The sequence below is a fragment of the Canis lupus genome, chromosome 8, assembly GCF_048164855.1.
Source record: "Canis lupus baileyi chromosome 8, mCanLup2.hap1, whole genome shotgun sequence".
Lineage (NCBI taxonomy): Eukaryota > Metazoa > Chordata > Mammalia > Carnivora > Canidae > Canis > Canis lupus.
In genome coordinates this window covers 21874753-21893843 of record NC_132845.1, presented here as the reverse complement: position 1 = coordinate 21893843, position 19091 = coordinate 21874753, and the positions used below count along the sequence as shown (strand labels likewise).

General features: G+C 35.5%; 1 protein-coding gene across 2 annotated transcripts in view; it reads right to left on the bottom strand.

Moving 5' to 3' along the window:
* DR1 (down-regulator of transcription 1) overlaps positions 1-19091 on the bottom strand; it is a 23288-nt gene extending 4197 nt beyond the window's left edge. Inside the window, exons 1-3 of one of the 2 annotated variants that reach the window (XM_072834563.1) lie at positions 18133-19091; positions 9897-10060; positions 2007-2162 (exon numbers count right to left, since the gene is read on the bottom strand). In XM_072834563.1, the coding sequence (XP_072690664.1) occupies positions 2016-2162; positions 9897-10060; positions 18133-18352 (531 nt within the window). In that variant the 5' untranslated portion in view covers positions 18353-19091 and the 3' untranslated portion in view covers positions 2007-2015. Of the gene's footprint in view, positions 1-129; positions 2163-9896; positions 10061-18132 lie in introns of those variants that run through there. The other variant, XM_072834561.1, reaches the window with a different exon arrangement.

Sequence of the window (19091 nt, the reverse complement as noted above, 5' to 3'; positions counted from 1 at the left end):
AGGAGAAAGTCAGGTACTACATACCAGATGATCAAAATGTGTTTTGGGCCAAAGATTCTTGAAACTAGTAAAAATCTTAATAGAAATCTCCTGCTGCTAATCTGTGTAGATTATTAAATGTAAATACAATTTATAAAACACATCAGAATTTTATTGCTTGAAGAATACAGCATATGAAATCACAAGAATGTCAAAATGAAAAGTCACTAGGCTTCAAACATATAATACATTATCAGATGCAGTAAAATATTAATTAACCTGAACTCTGCATCAGGAAAAAAAAAACAGTGTGGAAAAATATCTAAGTTGTTTACTTAAGAAACAGATAAAATAGAAAGTATAAGGATGTTACAGTACAAATTAGAAAAGCCAACACTTATTATTTCTTAGACTAGACTACCTTTGGTACTTAAACTTTAAAAAAACAACCCCTTCTACCTTGTCCAAAGCACTTCATGGATATAGTATCAACTTCAACTTAAAATATCCAGCAAAATTAACCTTTTTCATGGCATGGGGAAAGTGTATTTAATAAACGTATGCTAATATTTTACTTTTTCTAAAACTGCAAAATAAGATTAAGAAGTCTAATACTTATAAACTTTACTTTTTTAGTTCTTCAATTAAAATTGGAATCCTGGCAGCCACAATTTATTCTTGGGCTTGGTGAATATACAAATTTAAATGGTTTGGCAACTGACATAGGAATTTAGACTACTTTATACTATCTTTAGTGGCTTTTCCATTCTGTTTCCAAAATACAAACAATATGTCATTTCTTCAACACATTGGATTCCTGTAAAAATCACTACCATACTTTATTTATTAGAACCAAAGTAAAGCTTCTCCCTTTTAATGAGTAGATTGAAACTATTTACGTTTCATATACGGCTGATCAGTTATGACACACTTTCTTAAAATAAAACCAATCATTTTTAAAGCTATCACTCAATTATGATGGAGACAATGATGCCATTTCAAAAGGAAGCACTGGACACTCTAGGCCATCTAGTCAAGAAAATGTAAAAGTAATGCTAAAAACAAACAATAAGTAAACTATAACTACAAGTTAAATTACAAAAAAATCCCTCTTTTACAGTAAGCATGCTTATTAACTTTCATTTCTTTCCCCCAGCAAAGGTCTGAATATTCATGAATCTCCTTTAAACCAATGGAACCTAAGCAATTGTTTCACAAGGTCCAATAAACATGGATGGACTGAGCAAGTAATACTATTAACAATTATTGGAGTGAAATAGTAAGAATCATGACAGTCCTCAAAATTGGGTAGTCTTTGAAATGTAATAGTGTAGCTCAAGATGAATTATGCCATAATAAAACTGTAGTTTTCACTTCTACATAAAACAAAAACAAAATCAAAAACATAACCCACTGAATTTATACAACTATTGAACATACTCCTTGCTAGTTTTTGAATGTTTTGAGATTTTTTTAAACAAGTATATTTATCTGAGCATATATATTTATTGCCTATATATATATATATATATACCCATTTTAAAAGACAAAAAATTCAGATACTACAAAACTGAACTCTTTGTTTTTTCACCAACCTGATCTAACATCTACTGCATCACACAACACCCTCCCCCCAATAATTTAAAATTCCCAATTTTTAGTTTAGTTAAAAGGGCAGAGGAAATGCAAATGCAGATTTAGAGTTTCTGTATAAATTTTACTGTATTTTATAAACTTGACGTTTTCTGTAACACTGTTTATTGATCAAATAAAGGACTCACTGCTATCTAAAATTTCATAAACACCATTAAAAATTCAAAATTGATATTATACTGAACCTTAAATTTTCAATAGTTCAAAGAGACAGTTTTTACATGAATAGCACACAATAGATGAAACTTAACAGCAGACATCCCTAGAATACCAATGGCAAGTCCACCAAGATGCATACAAAATTACAGATAAGCATTTCTTTCACTGTTTTCTTGTGCAGGGAAAAACATTTATAGAGGAAATAGAAACTCAGCTGGTAAATTTCAGATATCATCATCATCTTCTTCATCCTGAGAAGATCCTGCCTGGTTAGATGCACTGGCTGTGGCAGCAGCAAGCTGTGCTTGTTGAGCAGCTTGCTGCATTTGAAGCCATTCCTGCTGGGCCAATTCTGCTTGCTGCTGTCTAGCCTAAACACCAAAAACATAAAAACAAATAGTTTTTTTTTTTAAATTCACAACATACTCACTTTGGTTAAATATAGATTAAGCCAATTACATACTTAGTTATCAAATTTGGATATTTTCCAACCACTATATAACTGTTACACATCTGGAGAATATGAACTCTTTAAGAAAATATAGTTAGACCATTGCCTCTCTGTCAGCTGAGGACAGTTTCCAAAACTTGGTTCTCTTACAGGCAGTACCCTTTATGCCACATAATTTTATGACCTTTGGTTCAACTGAAGTTGAAAGAGCTGGCAGAAAGATTTTTGGTTCCTTTCCTGCTTCTCATTCCTTTTGTTTTGATTCTTTTGTCCTCTCAACTTAAAATTAACACGTAAACATTTTTCAATCTAAAAATTATTTCTGTGGTTTAAAAGTTGTCTAGTACAGTACCTCTAACTCTTAAGTACTAATAAATATGAATGCAATAGCTACCTTGATGTGTGAGTTTCTTTTTTTAAGATTTTACTTATTTATTTGTTTGTTTAAGAGAGAAAGCACACACACACTCAAGCAGGGGGGAAAAGCAGAGGGAGAGGGACAAGCAAATTCTGCCCCAGCACGGAGCCCAGTGCAGGGCTCTAACCCACAATCCTGAAATCATGACCTGAGCCAAAATCAAGAGCTGAATGCTTAACTGACTGAGCCACCCAGGTGCTCCGATAGTTTGAGTTTCTCTTACAGTTCCCTACCCTAAATACACATTTCTCCTCTGAACCCCGCCCCATAAATACATACACGTGTGTACACACATATATACCCTTCCCATATACATACTAGAGAAAAGGCACTTATCCAGAACTGAATTTAAGTGAGATAGTTAAGATCCATTCCTCTGATATATCCTCTCCACAACCATCAGAGAATTTTAGAAACTGGGGCACCTAGCTGGGTCAGTCAGTAGAGCATGCAATTCTTGATCTCAGGGTCAAGAGTTCAAGCCTCACACTGGGCATAGAGCCTACTTTAAATAAACAAATAAATAAGGCTTTATATTTTAAAGCTTTATTCTTAATAAAATAAGGAATTTTAGAAACTAAGATACACATATAGGCATTACACACACTGTTGCAATAGCTAAAAGCTCTTTCCCAATTTAATTTTATCTATTAGCTTTAGAAAAATCACACCAACAGGGAACGAATGAATCTGTTCCTGAATAGATCATATTGGATTCTACCAAAACAATGCTGTTTCTCCTTCTCTGCCTTTTCTCAGAATTGTTACTTAAGCCTGGCTCGTACCCGCCAATTCCGAGCTACCATTTAAAACAGAAATTAGTCTTTCTTGATCCTTCTAGGTCATATTGTACACTCTATTTCATATGCCATAATTCTCTATGCATTCTCATATCTACCTACTTTATTCTTTAATTATCTGAGCATGTATCTTTTTTCTCCACTAGCCTTGAGAATAAAGACTATTTTCATACTCTTTGTTGCATTCCCAACACATAGGCTCTGGTATTTTCTGAATGAATGTTTTGTGGGAAATGGTAGTACTCAGCATAATTCTAACATTAAGATTTTGCCCTGATTTTTCTTAATAATAAAATTATTAAATAATAATTTAATAATAATAAAAATTATTATAAATAATTAATAATAAAATTATTAATAATAAAAATTAATAATAAAAATTCCTGATTTTTCTTAATAATCTGTCTTGAATTTATTATCCAAACATTTCTAGAGGAGAATTCTAATCAGACCATCATTATACTTTAAAAAAATCATCTGTTACCAATTAAGTCCAATTTCTCAGCTTAGAGTTCAAGGTCCTCCAAATTACTGCCTGCCCAAATCTATCTCCCAAATCAATTTTTGTAATATGTACCTGGTACTCCAAAAAAATCTAGAACATAAAATGTTGCCCATATACACCATACCCTCCCCATTTTCACTACCTTATGCTGATATTCATTCTATTTGAAATTTCCTATTTTTCACCTATCGAAATTCCACTCTTCCTTCAAATTAAACTGAAATACTACTTTTTCCATTAAGTTTTTTTCTGATTCCTAACTGTATCATTCGGGATCTAATCAAGAGATAGAAGTCACACTCGTTAGGACAGAGAGAAGGAAATATAAAGGATTGTTAACCAAGTATAAAGTTGGTAACTGCATCACTGAAAGGCAAGAAAAGAACACTGTGACATCGTGCAACTGGTAACTACCAAAAACAGTCACCATCCCTAAAACTAGGGCAACAAAGGAAGAGGGTGGAATTTTTAAAACTTAGAAGCTTAAAGGAACAATTTTTGGAACTGAAACTAAGACCTCTGAAGAAGGGGCACAGACTGTTAAAAAGCATCCCTGAGCTTGGTAGAGGCCCCCAAGGTTTGAGAACCACATCCCTGAGGTAGAGGGTGAATGTTTAGGCTGGTTCTGTAAGTATTAAAGAAACTGCAAACTGGATCCAGTTCCTGCTATAGGAAAAAAACTGATGCAGCCAGGGTGAAAAAGTACTGGTAGGTTGGTGAAAGGAGCATGAAGCCAATAGGAAGTACAAGCGAGGAGTCCAAATGCTGCCCTCCTCCTCCAGCCTGGCAATCTTCCTCTAGGATCCCCTACTGGCAGCAGAGTCTAATAAAGTCCTCAAGAAAAGCAGAAATGTGGTTTGCTGAGTACTAGGCTTGGTCACAAACCAAAGAATAGAAAAGTGGGTTTCAGGCTGAGAAAACTGTTTAGTAACTGGTACATGCTGTTTTTTTCTTTTTAAAACTTTTAATAAACATAACTATGCTTACAAAAATACACTCATATTGGGTAACAGAATGCAATAGAAGTTAACTTACCCTACTCAATTTGGACCAAAAACTTAGTATATAGTCTAAGCTTCAAAGAAAAAAAAAAGGTTTAAATTTTGGTTTATCTTTTACCTACTACAAGTGTATATAAAAGATTCTCCATCAAATGCTACTAAAGCAAATGCAACAAGAACCTTAAGAAATTAACCTTTGGTATGTCTCAAAAAAACAACTGTGCTGTGTTTATAAAATTGGTGCCTGAAAACATTGTAATGTTTCAATGCCAGTTTACAAAGTTCAATGTTTTATGTTGAAAAGGGTGGGGAGAGCCTATGTACACATGTGAAAATGTAAAAGCTATCCAATTTAGTTAATATTGTATGCAGATCACAAATCCACACAAACCAAGATTCAGACGATTTCTTGAGTTTGAATTAACACTATCAGCTTGGTTCATCTGCTGAGGTCAACAAGAAAACTGCATACTAAGCGGTTTTTCTGAGTTTTGCAAAAAAGAAAATGAAGTTTCTTCCCCAGCTTTTCAGTCCAGACCTGATACTAAACTAGAGGCAAGGTATTCCTTCCATTGTCAACATTCATAAGGAGACATGTAATGAGGTCTGCTTGGGTTTAATTTTTTTTTTTAAGACTTTATTTATTAGAAAGGGACAGAGAGAGCAGAGGAGCAGGGGGAGGGAGAAACAGGCTCCCTGCTGAGCAGGGTGCCAGATGTGGGGCTCAATCACAGGACCCTGAGATCATGACCTGAGCAGAAGAAAGAAGAACGACTCTTAACCAAATGACCCACCCAGATGCCCTTGCTTGGGTTTATATTTGTATTACCATTCACATGCAAAATAACTGGCACACTCTTACACCGCCAAAATCTAATGTGATGTCTCCGTACTTGCGATCTCTCTATATCTTCCTCATGAAAGTAATTAGCCTCATTATAGTTGTCAGTGTATCTATATCATACCTCTCCTACAAGCAAAAACTTTTTTTGTTTAGAACATCAGAAACCATGGGGATCCCTGGGTGGCTCAGCGGTTTACCGCCTGCCTTCAGCCCAGGGTGTGATCCTGGAGTCCAGGGATGGAGTTCCACATCGGGCTCCCCACATGGAGCCTGCTTCTCCCTCTGCCTGTGTCTCTGCCTCTCTCTGTCTTTCTTGAATAAATAAATAAATAAAATCTTTAAAAGAAAAGAAAATAGAAACCAGATATTCTGATCACTACTTTCATCCATTTTTATTTAAAAAGTATGGATAATAGGTATTCTAACATACAGGTAGATTTGCTTTTATGGCAGGAATTACAAAACAGACTACAAAACAGACTAAGAGGGATGCCTGGTTGGCTCAGTAGCTGAGCATCTACCTTTGGCTCAGGGCGTGATCCCAGAGTCCTGGGCCTATGTCCCTCTCCTCTGTCCCTCTGCCTATGTCCCTGACTCTCTCTGTGTGTGTCTCTCATAAGTAAATAAATAAAATCTTTTTTTTTTTTTTTAAGATTTTATTTATTCATGAGAGACACAGAGAGTGAGGCAGAGACACAGGCAGAGGGAGGAGCAGGCTCCATGCAAGGAGCCAGATGCGGGACTCCATCCCGGGTCTCCAGGATCAGGCCCTGGGCTGAAGGCGGCGCTAAATCGCTGAGCCACCCGGGCTGCCCCAAATAAAATCTTAAAAAAAAAAAAAAAAAAAAAAACAGACTAAGAGTGATTCATGAAAAACATTTTAAGAGTTCATAAGAAATTACCGAGCAAACCAAATATTTTAATTTAATAAATCAAAAATATCTACTCAGGGCCTTAATCAGCTATAAATATGTACAATTTCATAACAGAAAAAAATTCAAATAACTTCAAGTCTCTACACAGGTTTTATTGCAAAAGGTGCTTGATCTCGTACTTTATTCAGTGATCTGCAACGACACATACTGATTACAATTAAAATTTAACTGACTTTTATACCATGGCCCCATATTAGCAACCATACTTTTCTGTCTGGACATAAAAACATTCCCGTGCCTTTAAAATCTTTGTTGACTGATAAATTTTATTTATATTCATTTTCACAAATTAAAATTCTCAGTGGTATTTTTTCTAATTTCCTTATTTACTCTTGCTTCTCATCCAATGTACCCCAAGTATTTTTTTTCTAAAATGGGGAGTGTGAGAGAGAGCAGGCATATACTTCCTAATTCATTTCTTCTTTTGGAGATTTTCATTATGTCTTAAGGTTCTCACTCCCAAGTACTAAAATGACTCATTTATAATGTACAGTTAACCTTTCTTTCAACATATTAATGGTTCCCCCTTTCCAAATATTTGTTGCTAACAGCTGAAAGACAGCTTCAAATGAGGCTATTTTATTCATATTTAAAATAAAGTCTAAAAGATGAAATGAAACTGATGAAATAAATGCTATATTTACTTAACAGTTCCTTTCAAATTTAGGACTAAGTACTTTGTACTCTAGGGAAGAAACACTAGATAGGTGCTATAATTTTACCCTTTTGCTGATTTTCCTCCCAAGAGCAAAGAAATACTAAGAGATTTTCACTCCATAGATGAGGGGAAGGAGAAAAGGAAATAAGGAAGAGGAAAAAACAGATGACAAAGACAGAAAAATAAAGACAGATTTGGCAGACAGTCAATTATTTCTTTCATTCTTCTTTCTGCCTTCAAAAGGATAACAAGGCATGTTCCACTTAAAAGTTCCAAAATAAATTTAAGCAGACAAAAGGTGGCTAGAATATTAGCATGGTAATGTAGAAAGAGCAAGTTTTAGAGTCAGAGGATATAAGTTTTAAACTTAAGACTCCAACACTTTCTAACTATATGAACTTACTTGTTTTATTTAACTCAATCAATCCTTTCCAGTCAACTAAGCTCCAGAATAACAAGAACCATGTCTCTTCTGTATACTATTATAAGCCTACTAGCATTTAGCACTATGTCTGGTAAGTAGTGAGGACTTCAGTAAATAACTGTAGAAAAAAATGCATGAATGATCTCATGCAAGTTTCTCCATCTCTTAGTCTGTTTCTTAATGTGTAAATAGGTATAATATTTATTTATTTTATTCATATTTATAAAAGCTCTGCAAAGTATGTAAAGTATCTAGCAGAGCATCTTTTTCCTTTCAACAAATATCTAATTTGGGGGGGACCTGGGGAGCTTAGTCAGTTAAGCATCTGACTCTTGATTTTGGCTCAGGTCATGATCTCAGGATTGTGAGATAGAGCTCCACACTCTCATGGAGCCTGTAGAAGATTTTCTCTCTCCTCTCCCTCTGTCCCTCTCCATCCTTTCTCCCTCTCTTAAAAAAAAAAAAAAAAAAAAAATCTAATTTGAAACTCTCTAGGTGATCTGCAATAGCAGAGCATCAATAAATGATAGCCATTAGTTTATCTTCATCTTTTTTTGTTACCTCATATTCATATGGATTATAAATTGTTTGCTTGTGTTCATGCCTGCTTCAAAAGCTTTTAGTAACTCTTTAGTACTTATAGGTTATTGGGAGGATTAAGAAAATACAGGTAAATTACTTGGCAACATGATTAACACATGGTTAGAACTCAATAAATGTTAGTAAACTTCTATTTTTCTTATTAGTTTAAATAGTTTCTAGTGTCTAGTGCCTGATAACACAAAATTTGAAAGGTTTTTGATTCAAACTCAAATGATTGTTATTATTAAAAGAGATCAGGTATAGCACAAATCTGGAAGAAATTACCTAAAATGATACTTCCTCATTCTAATAGTAATTAGAGTAACTAACGGGTTGGAAATCTCACCTTTTCTATTCAACCAAAACTGTTACAATTTCAAATGAGAGGCCAAAACTTAGTGGGGAAAAAAGAACTTCATCCTCTTCCTTCCTTTTTTTTAAAAATAGAGGAATATTAAAAAATAAATAAAATAGATTATTATATTAACATATATAATATTAACACTCAGTGCTAATCCTTCACAAACTGGTAATTAGAACTATTTTTTTTTTAAGATTTTATTTTTCATTTATGAGAGACACACAGAGAGGCAGAGACATAGGCAAAGGGAGAAGCAGGCTCCATGCACGGAGCCCAATGTGGGACTCTATCCTGGAACTCCAGGATCCCACTCTGGGCCAAAGGCAGAGATGCTCAACTGCCGAGCCACCCAGGTGTCCCGGTAATTAGAACTTTAATAAGCCCCTCCAAAAGAGTTTTCTCCCTTTCTCTACTCTATTGGCCCTTCAAATTTTTTTAGAATTAGAGTATTTGTTTTAAAGGTGTGTTAAAAACCTAACTTTTTAAGATTTTATTTATTTATTCATGAGAGACACAGAGATAAAGAGAGAGAGAGGCAGAGACATTGGCAGAGAGAGAAGCAGGCTCCATGCAGGGAGCCTCATGTGGGACTTGATCCCAGGTCTCCAGGATCATGCCCAGGGCCGAAGGCGGTACTAAACTGCTGAGCCACCTGGGCTACCCTTAAAAACCTAACTTAACCATAAAATAGATGTTTATCAAAATTTCCTCATATGTCACTCATTATAAAATTTGCTATATTATTTTCTCTCCAGTCTATCACTATAAATTTTAAGAATGTTTAGGTATACTCTTCAGGCTTTTAAATGGTCATTTTGACTGCAAAAAAATTCAAAGTAAAAATCTCAGTAGTTATTTGGAGTTATTCTCCTCAGCAAACAGGTTGCTGTATTTACTTTTACATGAAGTAAATAACTGGCCAAATGGAGTCAAACTGGTTAGATCTAAACATCAGACTCTATGATCAAATAATCAGCCACAGAAAGAAAATCCTCTGGGTATATATGTTGATTTAGGAAATGATTTCAGAAAAGAAAAAAGAAAAAAAGATCTCAGAAACCAGTATGATTTCTGTTAGCAAACAAGGTAGAATTCAGATGAAAATAATTTAGAATGCATTACTTACTTTTGCAAATAACTCTTGTTGCTGTCTTAATAACTCTTCTTCAGGGATGCCAAGGTTTTCCAAACGAGAACTGGCCTTTCTTCTTTTTAATGCTACAGTCTTGCATTCTTGTAAGACTTCCTTTACTTCACTGATATAAGAGCCAAAGCCCAAACTTTCTAGTGCTAGGGAAATGAAAATAGGAAAACATGAAAGAGTGATAAAACTCAGTTTTTCCCCCTTCCATGGAACATTAAGATTTTGTGGGGTTTTTTTTTGGGGGGGGTGCTGTCTTCTAATAATTTTACCTATTTTATTATATTTGCAGAACAATTATCTGAAAGGCTAAATCAAAACATTTTATCAACTTTAATATAAAATTGCAAATTAGGTAAAACTTGAAAACATCGAATAGCACAGGGCTTTACTTTTCCTTTTCTTTCTGACCAATTTTTTAAAAACCAACGCATTTCCTGTGGAAAAAGAAAAGTTCAAAGTAAGAACATGTCCGTTTAGTAAGAAAACATTTTTCCTGTATCACTCATAGTAAATCAAACATCATTAACTCAGTCAATTTTTCAAAGAATACAAAAAAGCTAATATTGGAATCTATTTGTTAATAACATATTTTGTGCCATTTGGCTTAGAAAAAGTAAGCTAGCGACACACGTTCTAAGTTTTAGTAGGATAGTATGAAAGGATAGATAAGTTCTTTTGTATAATATACCAACAGGAAACTATTTTTAGCAAAGACACTCAGACTGCCAAGTCTAAGAAATACTGGTGGAAATAACTTATAAAATTCAACATTTATATTCAGCCAGCAAGTTTCCCTTGAAAATAAAACTTAACAGGAAGCACTATAAAAACACTTCAAGTGATGTGCCAGAAAACTGGGATAAAGGTAGACTCTAAGGATAGAAGCATCAACAAAAAATTCTCTATTTTTTCATATTTAGAAAGAAAATTTTACAATGATGCACTTTCTAAATGCCTTCTGTAACCAAGACAAAGCATTAAGTTTCCTTTTGGCTCACAGTAATTGAAATTATATTTTATAGTTTTCTGTTAACTAATGCCCCAAAAGGCATTTTTGTTTTTTGACCCACTGATGAAATACAGGTTGTAAAAAAACACCTATATTCCATAGTAAATTCATAGTAAATGAATTTAACTTAGTTCATCAGTTCTTATAGTTTTTCGACAATTATGATGAACCAGACTGCCCTCAGTAAAGATGCCCTGAATTCTAACTTCAGTGATTTGCTCTTCAGGGAGAATACCAAATATATCTTTAAAGGTACACATTCCCTCCTGTGTAAGCTGTGGTTTTTAAGACATTTTGAAATGGTTTATAACTTTAATTACTACAAATATTTAGCTGTTTGAATCAACCTTCTTTAGAAATAATCTGATGCCAAAAAGCAGAGTACTATTACTTGAATTTTAATTATATTAACTTACTGCCCCTCTTCACCCACCCAAAACACTTCAGTAATGCATTACTCTGAATTCTAGATATCAAATTAACGACCACTTAATTCTTGGTGGCATAGTGGAAAATTAAGCGAAGATTAGGTAGCCTGCATTTTTTTCTTTGAATTGACAGACTAACTACTAAGTGTCAGTGATAGAAGCCAAAGTTGTTCTTTTATTCTTTTTTAAAGCATGAACATATAGTATATTTTAAGTAATACTGCAGGAGACAATACCAAAAGAAACCAAGAATGGCTTATTATTTCCTCCCACATCCCCAAAAAAGTCTTATTTCCTTAGTGTACACCAAGTTTCTCCAGGATCTAGCCCCACCTATCATGCCAGCTTTATTTCTGCCATTAAATCCCTGCACACTTATGCTAAATCTGACAGCTCAATGTTTCCCAGCAACATCAGTTTCCCACATTCATGCTGATGGTAATGCATTCATGGTTCAAATCAAACTCCATCTTCAAATTAAGCTTGCCTGATTCTCCTAGACAGAAGTAATTTCCCCCTTGTAAAATCAGGTAGGTATCTTAGAATTTGAAATTTGGCTGTCAATATATTCATATAAATTGGATACACTACTTCATATCTCTAAGCTTCAGTATTCCTTCTCTGAGAACAACATCTATTTCATATCTTCTTAAAACATATGCAGTATAGCGGTATATACTTAGGCAGGGCCTAAGGCTTCCAGAGACTGATCCCAGTTCTGCCTCCTATCAGCTGTGTGACCCTAGATAAGTTCCTTCATCTCTGTGCCCCTAAAACAGGAATAAAAGTACCAATATCTCATCAGATCAGGTTACTGTGAAGAATAAATTAATTAACATAAACAAAGAGCTTAGAACAGAAGATGGCCCATAGAATGAGCAAAATAAAGTACTATATTGATTGTTTTTAGGATTGTAGGAATCAACAAGTAATCTAAGGCATTTAACAGTGTCTGACCCCTAAGATTCGCTTAAATACTTGGACTATGTATTATTCATCTTTATTTTTTTTCTTACATTTAAAAGAGTGCCCTACCAAAAAAATTTTTAGATTTTAAAAAATAAAAGTGCTTTGATAAGTGTACAGGACCGAAATAAATGTATTATCACACTAAATTCAAGTTGAACAAATATATTTGTAATATAAGATTAAATTTATAAAATTAACAAATCAACACAATGGAGACAACTCTTCAAAACATCATGAATTACTAGACTAGCTAGACATAAAAAAAAAATCCAATCCAAACTACCTTTTGCCATGGACGGCTTGAGTGAAAAATTTAAAACAACTCACTTTTAAAAACATCTAAGCTTGAGAATACTGCTTTCAAAAATTTGCAAGTGAATCCAAAGTTAATATTATTTAAAGAGTTGTCATACACAAATCAGTACTCTCAGTAAAATGGCTCAACAGGAAGAGCCATAAACTTAATTTTAAAAACTACATTGACTTTAATCCAAATTTTAAATACACTTTGGCTAACAGCGATAAGTGGTTATAGTATCTTCTAAACAAGGAGATATTTTATATCATTTGCTACCATGTAGTAATAATCATTCCCATTTTATACAAAGGAGAATCTTAAAGGATAAGGGAAATGATTCATAGGCAGGCCATTATTTGCAGTGGTGCAGGTTATTCAGTGCACAACACCACCATATCTAAGGTGGGCCATTCCTACTGTAAACAAAGATTTGTATATTATGGCACTTTACTGGCAGATGGTAGAAAAGGTTTTAAAGGAAAAAATGCCTTTTTCTAGTTTGTGTAAAGAGACTTAATAGACTGGATGGCCTTGATTTTAAGGATCTCAGAGTAAAAGCCAAAAAAGAAAAATAATCTTTAGAAAATCTGTGGGTAAAACACATACATCACTTGCTCCTCAGAGGTCTATATGCTACCCTCTGCCATGTATTTTAAAACTATACACAGAAAATAAATAAATGAATGAATGAATGAATAAATAAATAAATAAAACTATACACAGAAAAGTACATGGTATGTTAGGGGGAAAAAAATACTTGGTACATTTTTCAATTTGAAAGACAGATGTTAACAAAAGAACCACTTTAAAAAAAAAATTAAAACATCCCCACAGCAAAAATAATTTTAATATAGCCTGATCTTATTTTAAGAAAGAAGCCTGATATTATCTTATAGTTTTGTTATAACAAGACTTTGTGTGACTTACTTTTGTACTTCAAATGTATAATGCAGGGTTTTCATTAAAAAATTAAAATACTAAAACAGCATTCTCAAATTTTTCTAGTTTCCTTCTGTTTATATGTTAAGGGAAGGGGGAGTGAGGTAGTTCACTTAAATACATTAAGAGGATGATATAGGCCAATGTGACTTCTTGGCTCATTAGCCTGGCAAAGGTTTCTGAAGACCCTTAACCATGTCCTTTCTGGATCACTATTACTGGGAATCTGGGACAAAAATGAGAGACTGATGGCAGAGCAGGAAGCATATATCATCTGTCTTTATATTCTTAGCTGTATCTAACACAGTGCCAAGTACCTAGTAGTATTCAAAAGTAATTACTCGGTGGTAGAAGGAAAATAAATAGATATATCAGTTTTAAGGAAAATGATAAAATCCTAACTTGAAAAGAACTTGATTATGTGATAAATGGTACAATGCTATATACCTCTGTATCCCTCTGGAAAAAATATCAGTATGCATGATTATTTAGGTAATACAATCTCATTCTTATTCTGATTATTATTACAACTTCTCTGCAACCACTCAGATTCTATGATTTAAAAACTACTTCACATCCACTTTCTAAAATAGACTGTGGTTTAGGATTTTGAACAAAGCTACTCAAACTGTGGTTCATGGACTTGTGCCAGAATTGCTTATAATGGTCTGTGATGGCTTAAGTATGGAAATCCAAGTAAGCATTTTGGAACCTTCACAGCAAAACTGTAACTATGTGGGGTGATGGATGTGTTAGCTGACCTTTTTTGTGGTATCATTTCACAGTATATACATATATCAAATCACTATGCTGTACACCTTAACCTTACACAATGTTACGTCAATTATTTCTCAATAAAGCTAGGAAAAAAGGAAACTTCATAGCAACTTGACCGTTATTTTATATCTATTGAATCTAACAACAAAAATTGAACTTTTATTTATGTCTTTTTTAATTTTGTTTTTCTAGTGATTCATTTTTATTATATTTCACAAAAGTACCAGTGTGAGAAGAACTGGAATTTTAAAAAATCCTTCAACATAGATAGCTTGGAGAACACAACTGCTGAAACAGCAAACCTTCAGAGACTTTTTCAAGCTTTCATTACTTTCAGTTACTATTATTATAAATGTGGGGTGGGGGGATGTAGGAGGAGGTTAAAAATGCAAAAAAATAATATCACTTAAAATATCCTTATTTATACTTTGGCTTTACAGATGGCATCATGCTTTAAGATTAAACCTAACAGACATGTTTTAATCAGTACCATTACACATTTAAAAAACTGTTATTTATTACAGCATATCATGGAAGATTCTCAACCTTGATTAATTCTCAATAATCGCAAGTGATACCTGAAACAATTAGGTATTATTTATACATAAAAGAGGAAACCTTTCATAAATGTGCATAAGGCCAAACACTTTGCAGTGTAGAACTTGTCACTCTTAAACTCTCAATGTTAGTTCTTTCCATAATACAACAGAATGTTAAAACTCATTTACAAATATGTGTTCACAGAGGTGTCTGGGAGGCTCAGTCCTTAAGCATCTGACTCTCCATTTTGCGCAGGTCATGATCTCAGGGTCCTGAGATCAAGCCCTGTATCAAGGCTTGAGATTCTCTCTCTCCTCATCTCCCTCTGCTCACTGTCCCCCCCAACCCCCCCAACCTTCTGTGCTCACTCTCTCTCTAAAATAAATAAATAAACCTTAAAAAAGAAAAGAATATGTGTTCAGGGAAACCAGAAATGAAAATAAAAGGAACACCTTTTACAGCTTAGAATTGCTTTGTGTATCTGTGATCCTCATTACCAAGTTCACTTTCTTAAACTCAAAATAAGCATAACATTTAGAAATTTTAAAAAATTTAATGACTTCAAAGATTTATTGGCAAGAAGATTATTTTGACTTTAGTAACTTGCATTTTACAGAACTGCCCAAAATGCTTACTTTGCTCTGACAAGGTAAAGCAAAGTAGCAAGGGAAAAATGACATGTCTTAAAGCAAAATCTAGTTCATTAAACTTACTACTCAAAAATCTGAACTTCAACATGTGAGATTCATACAACTTTATTTTTTTTAATTTTTTTTTTAAGATAACCCATCCAGGTTTCTTTTTTTTTTTTTAATTTTTATTTATTTATGATAGTCACACAGAGAGAGGGAGAGGCAGAGACACAGGCAGAGGGAGAAGCAGGCTCCATGCACTGGGAGCCCGACGTGGGATTCGATCCAGGGTCTCCCGGATCGCGCCCTGGGCCAAAGGCAGGCGCCAAACTGCTGCGCCATCCAGGGATCCCTCATACAACTTTAAATGTACTAATTATTCCATTTGGATACATCCTACATACCAAAATAATTAATGCTTACAAAAAGCATAAAAAATGTTGTAACTTCCATGTTTTTGCAAGCTTTCCAGGGTTAATCTGTAAAATACATTTTTAACACTTTTTAAAAATATATATACATTTTTTAAAAATGTAACCACTCAAGACAAAAATTCTTTAAAATGATTACGCAATGTGAGATTAACATAAGATTATAAATGTATAAATTTTATTCCCCTAACTGGAGAAGAATTTGGGGCAAAAATGGTAGGTCCTTTTCTACTTAACAGCAATGTTACCAAAAAAAAAAAAAAAAAAAAGGGTAAATTTATAAGACTAAAACAGGTCAATGGATGATTTTTTAAGAAAATTAATCAATCATCCCCAGTACACAAAGGAAAATGAAAATGCTTTCACTGGAACTTTCTGACTCACATCTTAAACTGAATTTAGCATATTCCAAAGTTGAGCTAGTTAGCATACTGCTCACTACAGCTGCACTTTTATTCCATCATGTCAATCAGAAATCTAAATATATCCCAGAAAAGAATAAACTACCCAAGAAGACAGACCGTAATGTGTTATTAGATTTTTGGAATAATCCCCACTTCTGTGTTGTAAACAAATGTTTAAGCACATCCTTTAGAAATCTTGTGCAATTTTCATTAGAAAGGCAATGTTGATAAAAGATTTTTTCTTTTTTACGAGTTGTAAGAGGAAATTACAGCTATCTGTGTTGGATAACCTTATGAAAGACTTATGACAATAGTACACACAATGTAAAAATAAAACACGAAACAAAAAATAGAGAACTTGACTTTCATTGTACTTGCCAGAGTGTTCAGCACACCAAACAAGTAGAAAACACTGGCTTTAAAATCAAACATGGTTTTTCCTAGAGATTTTTTTTTCTCCTCATGTACAGGAATGGAAATGGCAGAGTATACTTAAATCTATCTTCCACACATCATTAAGGACCAAAAATGAATCATTTCTTTTGTCAATACTGATAGTAAAATATTGGAGATGGTAAATACGAGCAGATGTGTTCTCTACTTCAGATAACAGGAAAGTCACCTCTAAAAAGTTAAATTATAAATTTAAGAATAATTATAAATTTAAAAATTATAAAAAATAAATGCCCACTAATATGATTAAAATTAATCATTTTTTCTGACTTCAAAAGCAATCAAAAAATTTTTAGATTTTAATTGAATTATTATAAAAGGCAAATTACCGCCTCAAATTGAATGCAACTTTCCCATAAGAGCATATGTGCTCTCAAAACATTATGACTAGTAAATATGTCTCCCTAGCCTGAAACAAACCATCAGAATGTGGTCCCCCACGTCCTTACTATTGGACTAAATCCTTTCCAAGATAAGAAAGGGTTGAAACTTCCAAAAATGCTGTTCAATAAAAGCTTAAGTGTATACAGCTAAATGGGAAAGGCAGCAAGAAAGGACAGAGAAATGTTCCATGAAAAATATCTTTTACAACCTTTCAATCCAAGCTTTAAAAATTTATCTCCATAGAGCAAAGCAAGCTACACAAAAGAAAAAAACTACGAAAGAAAGTGAAAAAAGAAGGAAAGAGGAAAGAAGACTTGTTAACATGGTAGGACCACTAAACCATTTTTAAAGCAGAAAACATACTGTCTTTATTCAACATCACCAAACTTTACAACGTTGAACACATTTATGTTAAGAATTCTTTTACTCGTGTGTTCAGAAAATTCATCTTTTCTTCTACATTGCTGAAAAGACCGCATGGGGAAGGGGTGCTGTCTCCACTCATCCTTGGAAGTTCCCGTGTGATTTTTCCTTTTCCAAGGGATAACTCTCTGTGTTCCTTTCTCAGTTGTTGTGATCGAAGGTTCCACTTTAGGCAGACAATTTCTCAGTCGTCACGTCTAGGTTCCACTTTAGGCAGGCATGCAGGCAAAATTCTTGTTGCTTCGGCTTACCTGGCCGTCAACCGAGACAATTAATACTTTATCCCTGGAGGATGTTGGCTGACCTAAACGCTTGCCATCCTTACGTGTATTCGCTGGATGAAAAGCACCACCACGAGAATACTACCCAGGAGTTTCTCAAGGCATCGGCTGCTTCCATGCCCGCGTGGCTTTTTCGTCTGCCAGTACTTATGTAGGGGAGAGGAATGAAGGCTTTGACGTGAATGGGTCCCGCAACTCGCGGGCTGTCCCCGACCCTCGCTTAAACAAAACCCCCACACGTACCACTTACCTTGTATGACATGCTCAGGTGAGATGGTCTTCTTTTCCGACTTGTTGCAAATCTCATTAGCTTCAGAAGATATAAGGTGAATGAATTCAGTGCAGCAGTTCACCACCAGCTCCCGGGCATCGTTGGCCACCCGGACGTTGGGGAGAGTCTCTTTGATCATCTTATTGATAGCAGCTCTAGGTATAGTGAGATCATCATCGTTGCCGGACGAGGAAGCCATCGTAGCTCCCTCTCGCGCGCGCCCCGACTTTTAAAAACTCCCCAGCTCTAGTCCACTATTCCGCGAAGAATTTTCAAAAGGCTGCCCTCAAAAGTGTGATCCCAGGAGCGCGGAGAATGAAGGGGGGTGGGGGTGGGGGTGGGGGGTAGGGAGGAGCCGGTTCGTGAGGGTGGGGAACACCCGTGTGAGAGATTTTTTAGGGCGAGACCGGGAAGGAGGTCGGGGTGCTGAGGATGGTCGGGGCAGCGCTGTCCAGGTCGGAGAGAAAGCCAAGGTGGTCCGGAAATGTGAGCACTGGGGAACCACCTTCGTGTCTCCTCCGAGGAGCGGGCGCTGTCGCCTAACCGGTCCCCAACCGCGCCTGAGGAGAGGCAAGGTCCGGGGCACTGGCCTCACCGCGGTACCGGGCAGCCACCCAGCGGGCTGGGCGCTACAGAGCCGGAGCCCCAGCTGCCGCCGCCGCCAGCAGCCGCTGCCGCCGCCTCAGCCAAACCATCCTTCAGACACCCGCGCCGCCGCCTCACAACATGTCGGCCGCAGCCGCTGCGGGAGCCGTGGCGGCCGCCCGGGAACGAGTACGGACAGAGCCGGGCACGAGGGGAGCGACAGTAGCGGCCGCCGTGGCCGTTTAGCCCGAACGCAGATCGTGGAAGCCGAAGCCGCGGCAACGGTGGTCCCTCCAGAGGCCAAGGAAGAAGGTTTGCTGGAAGCCTCTCCCGACACCCTTTGCGCTACCGGA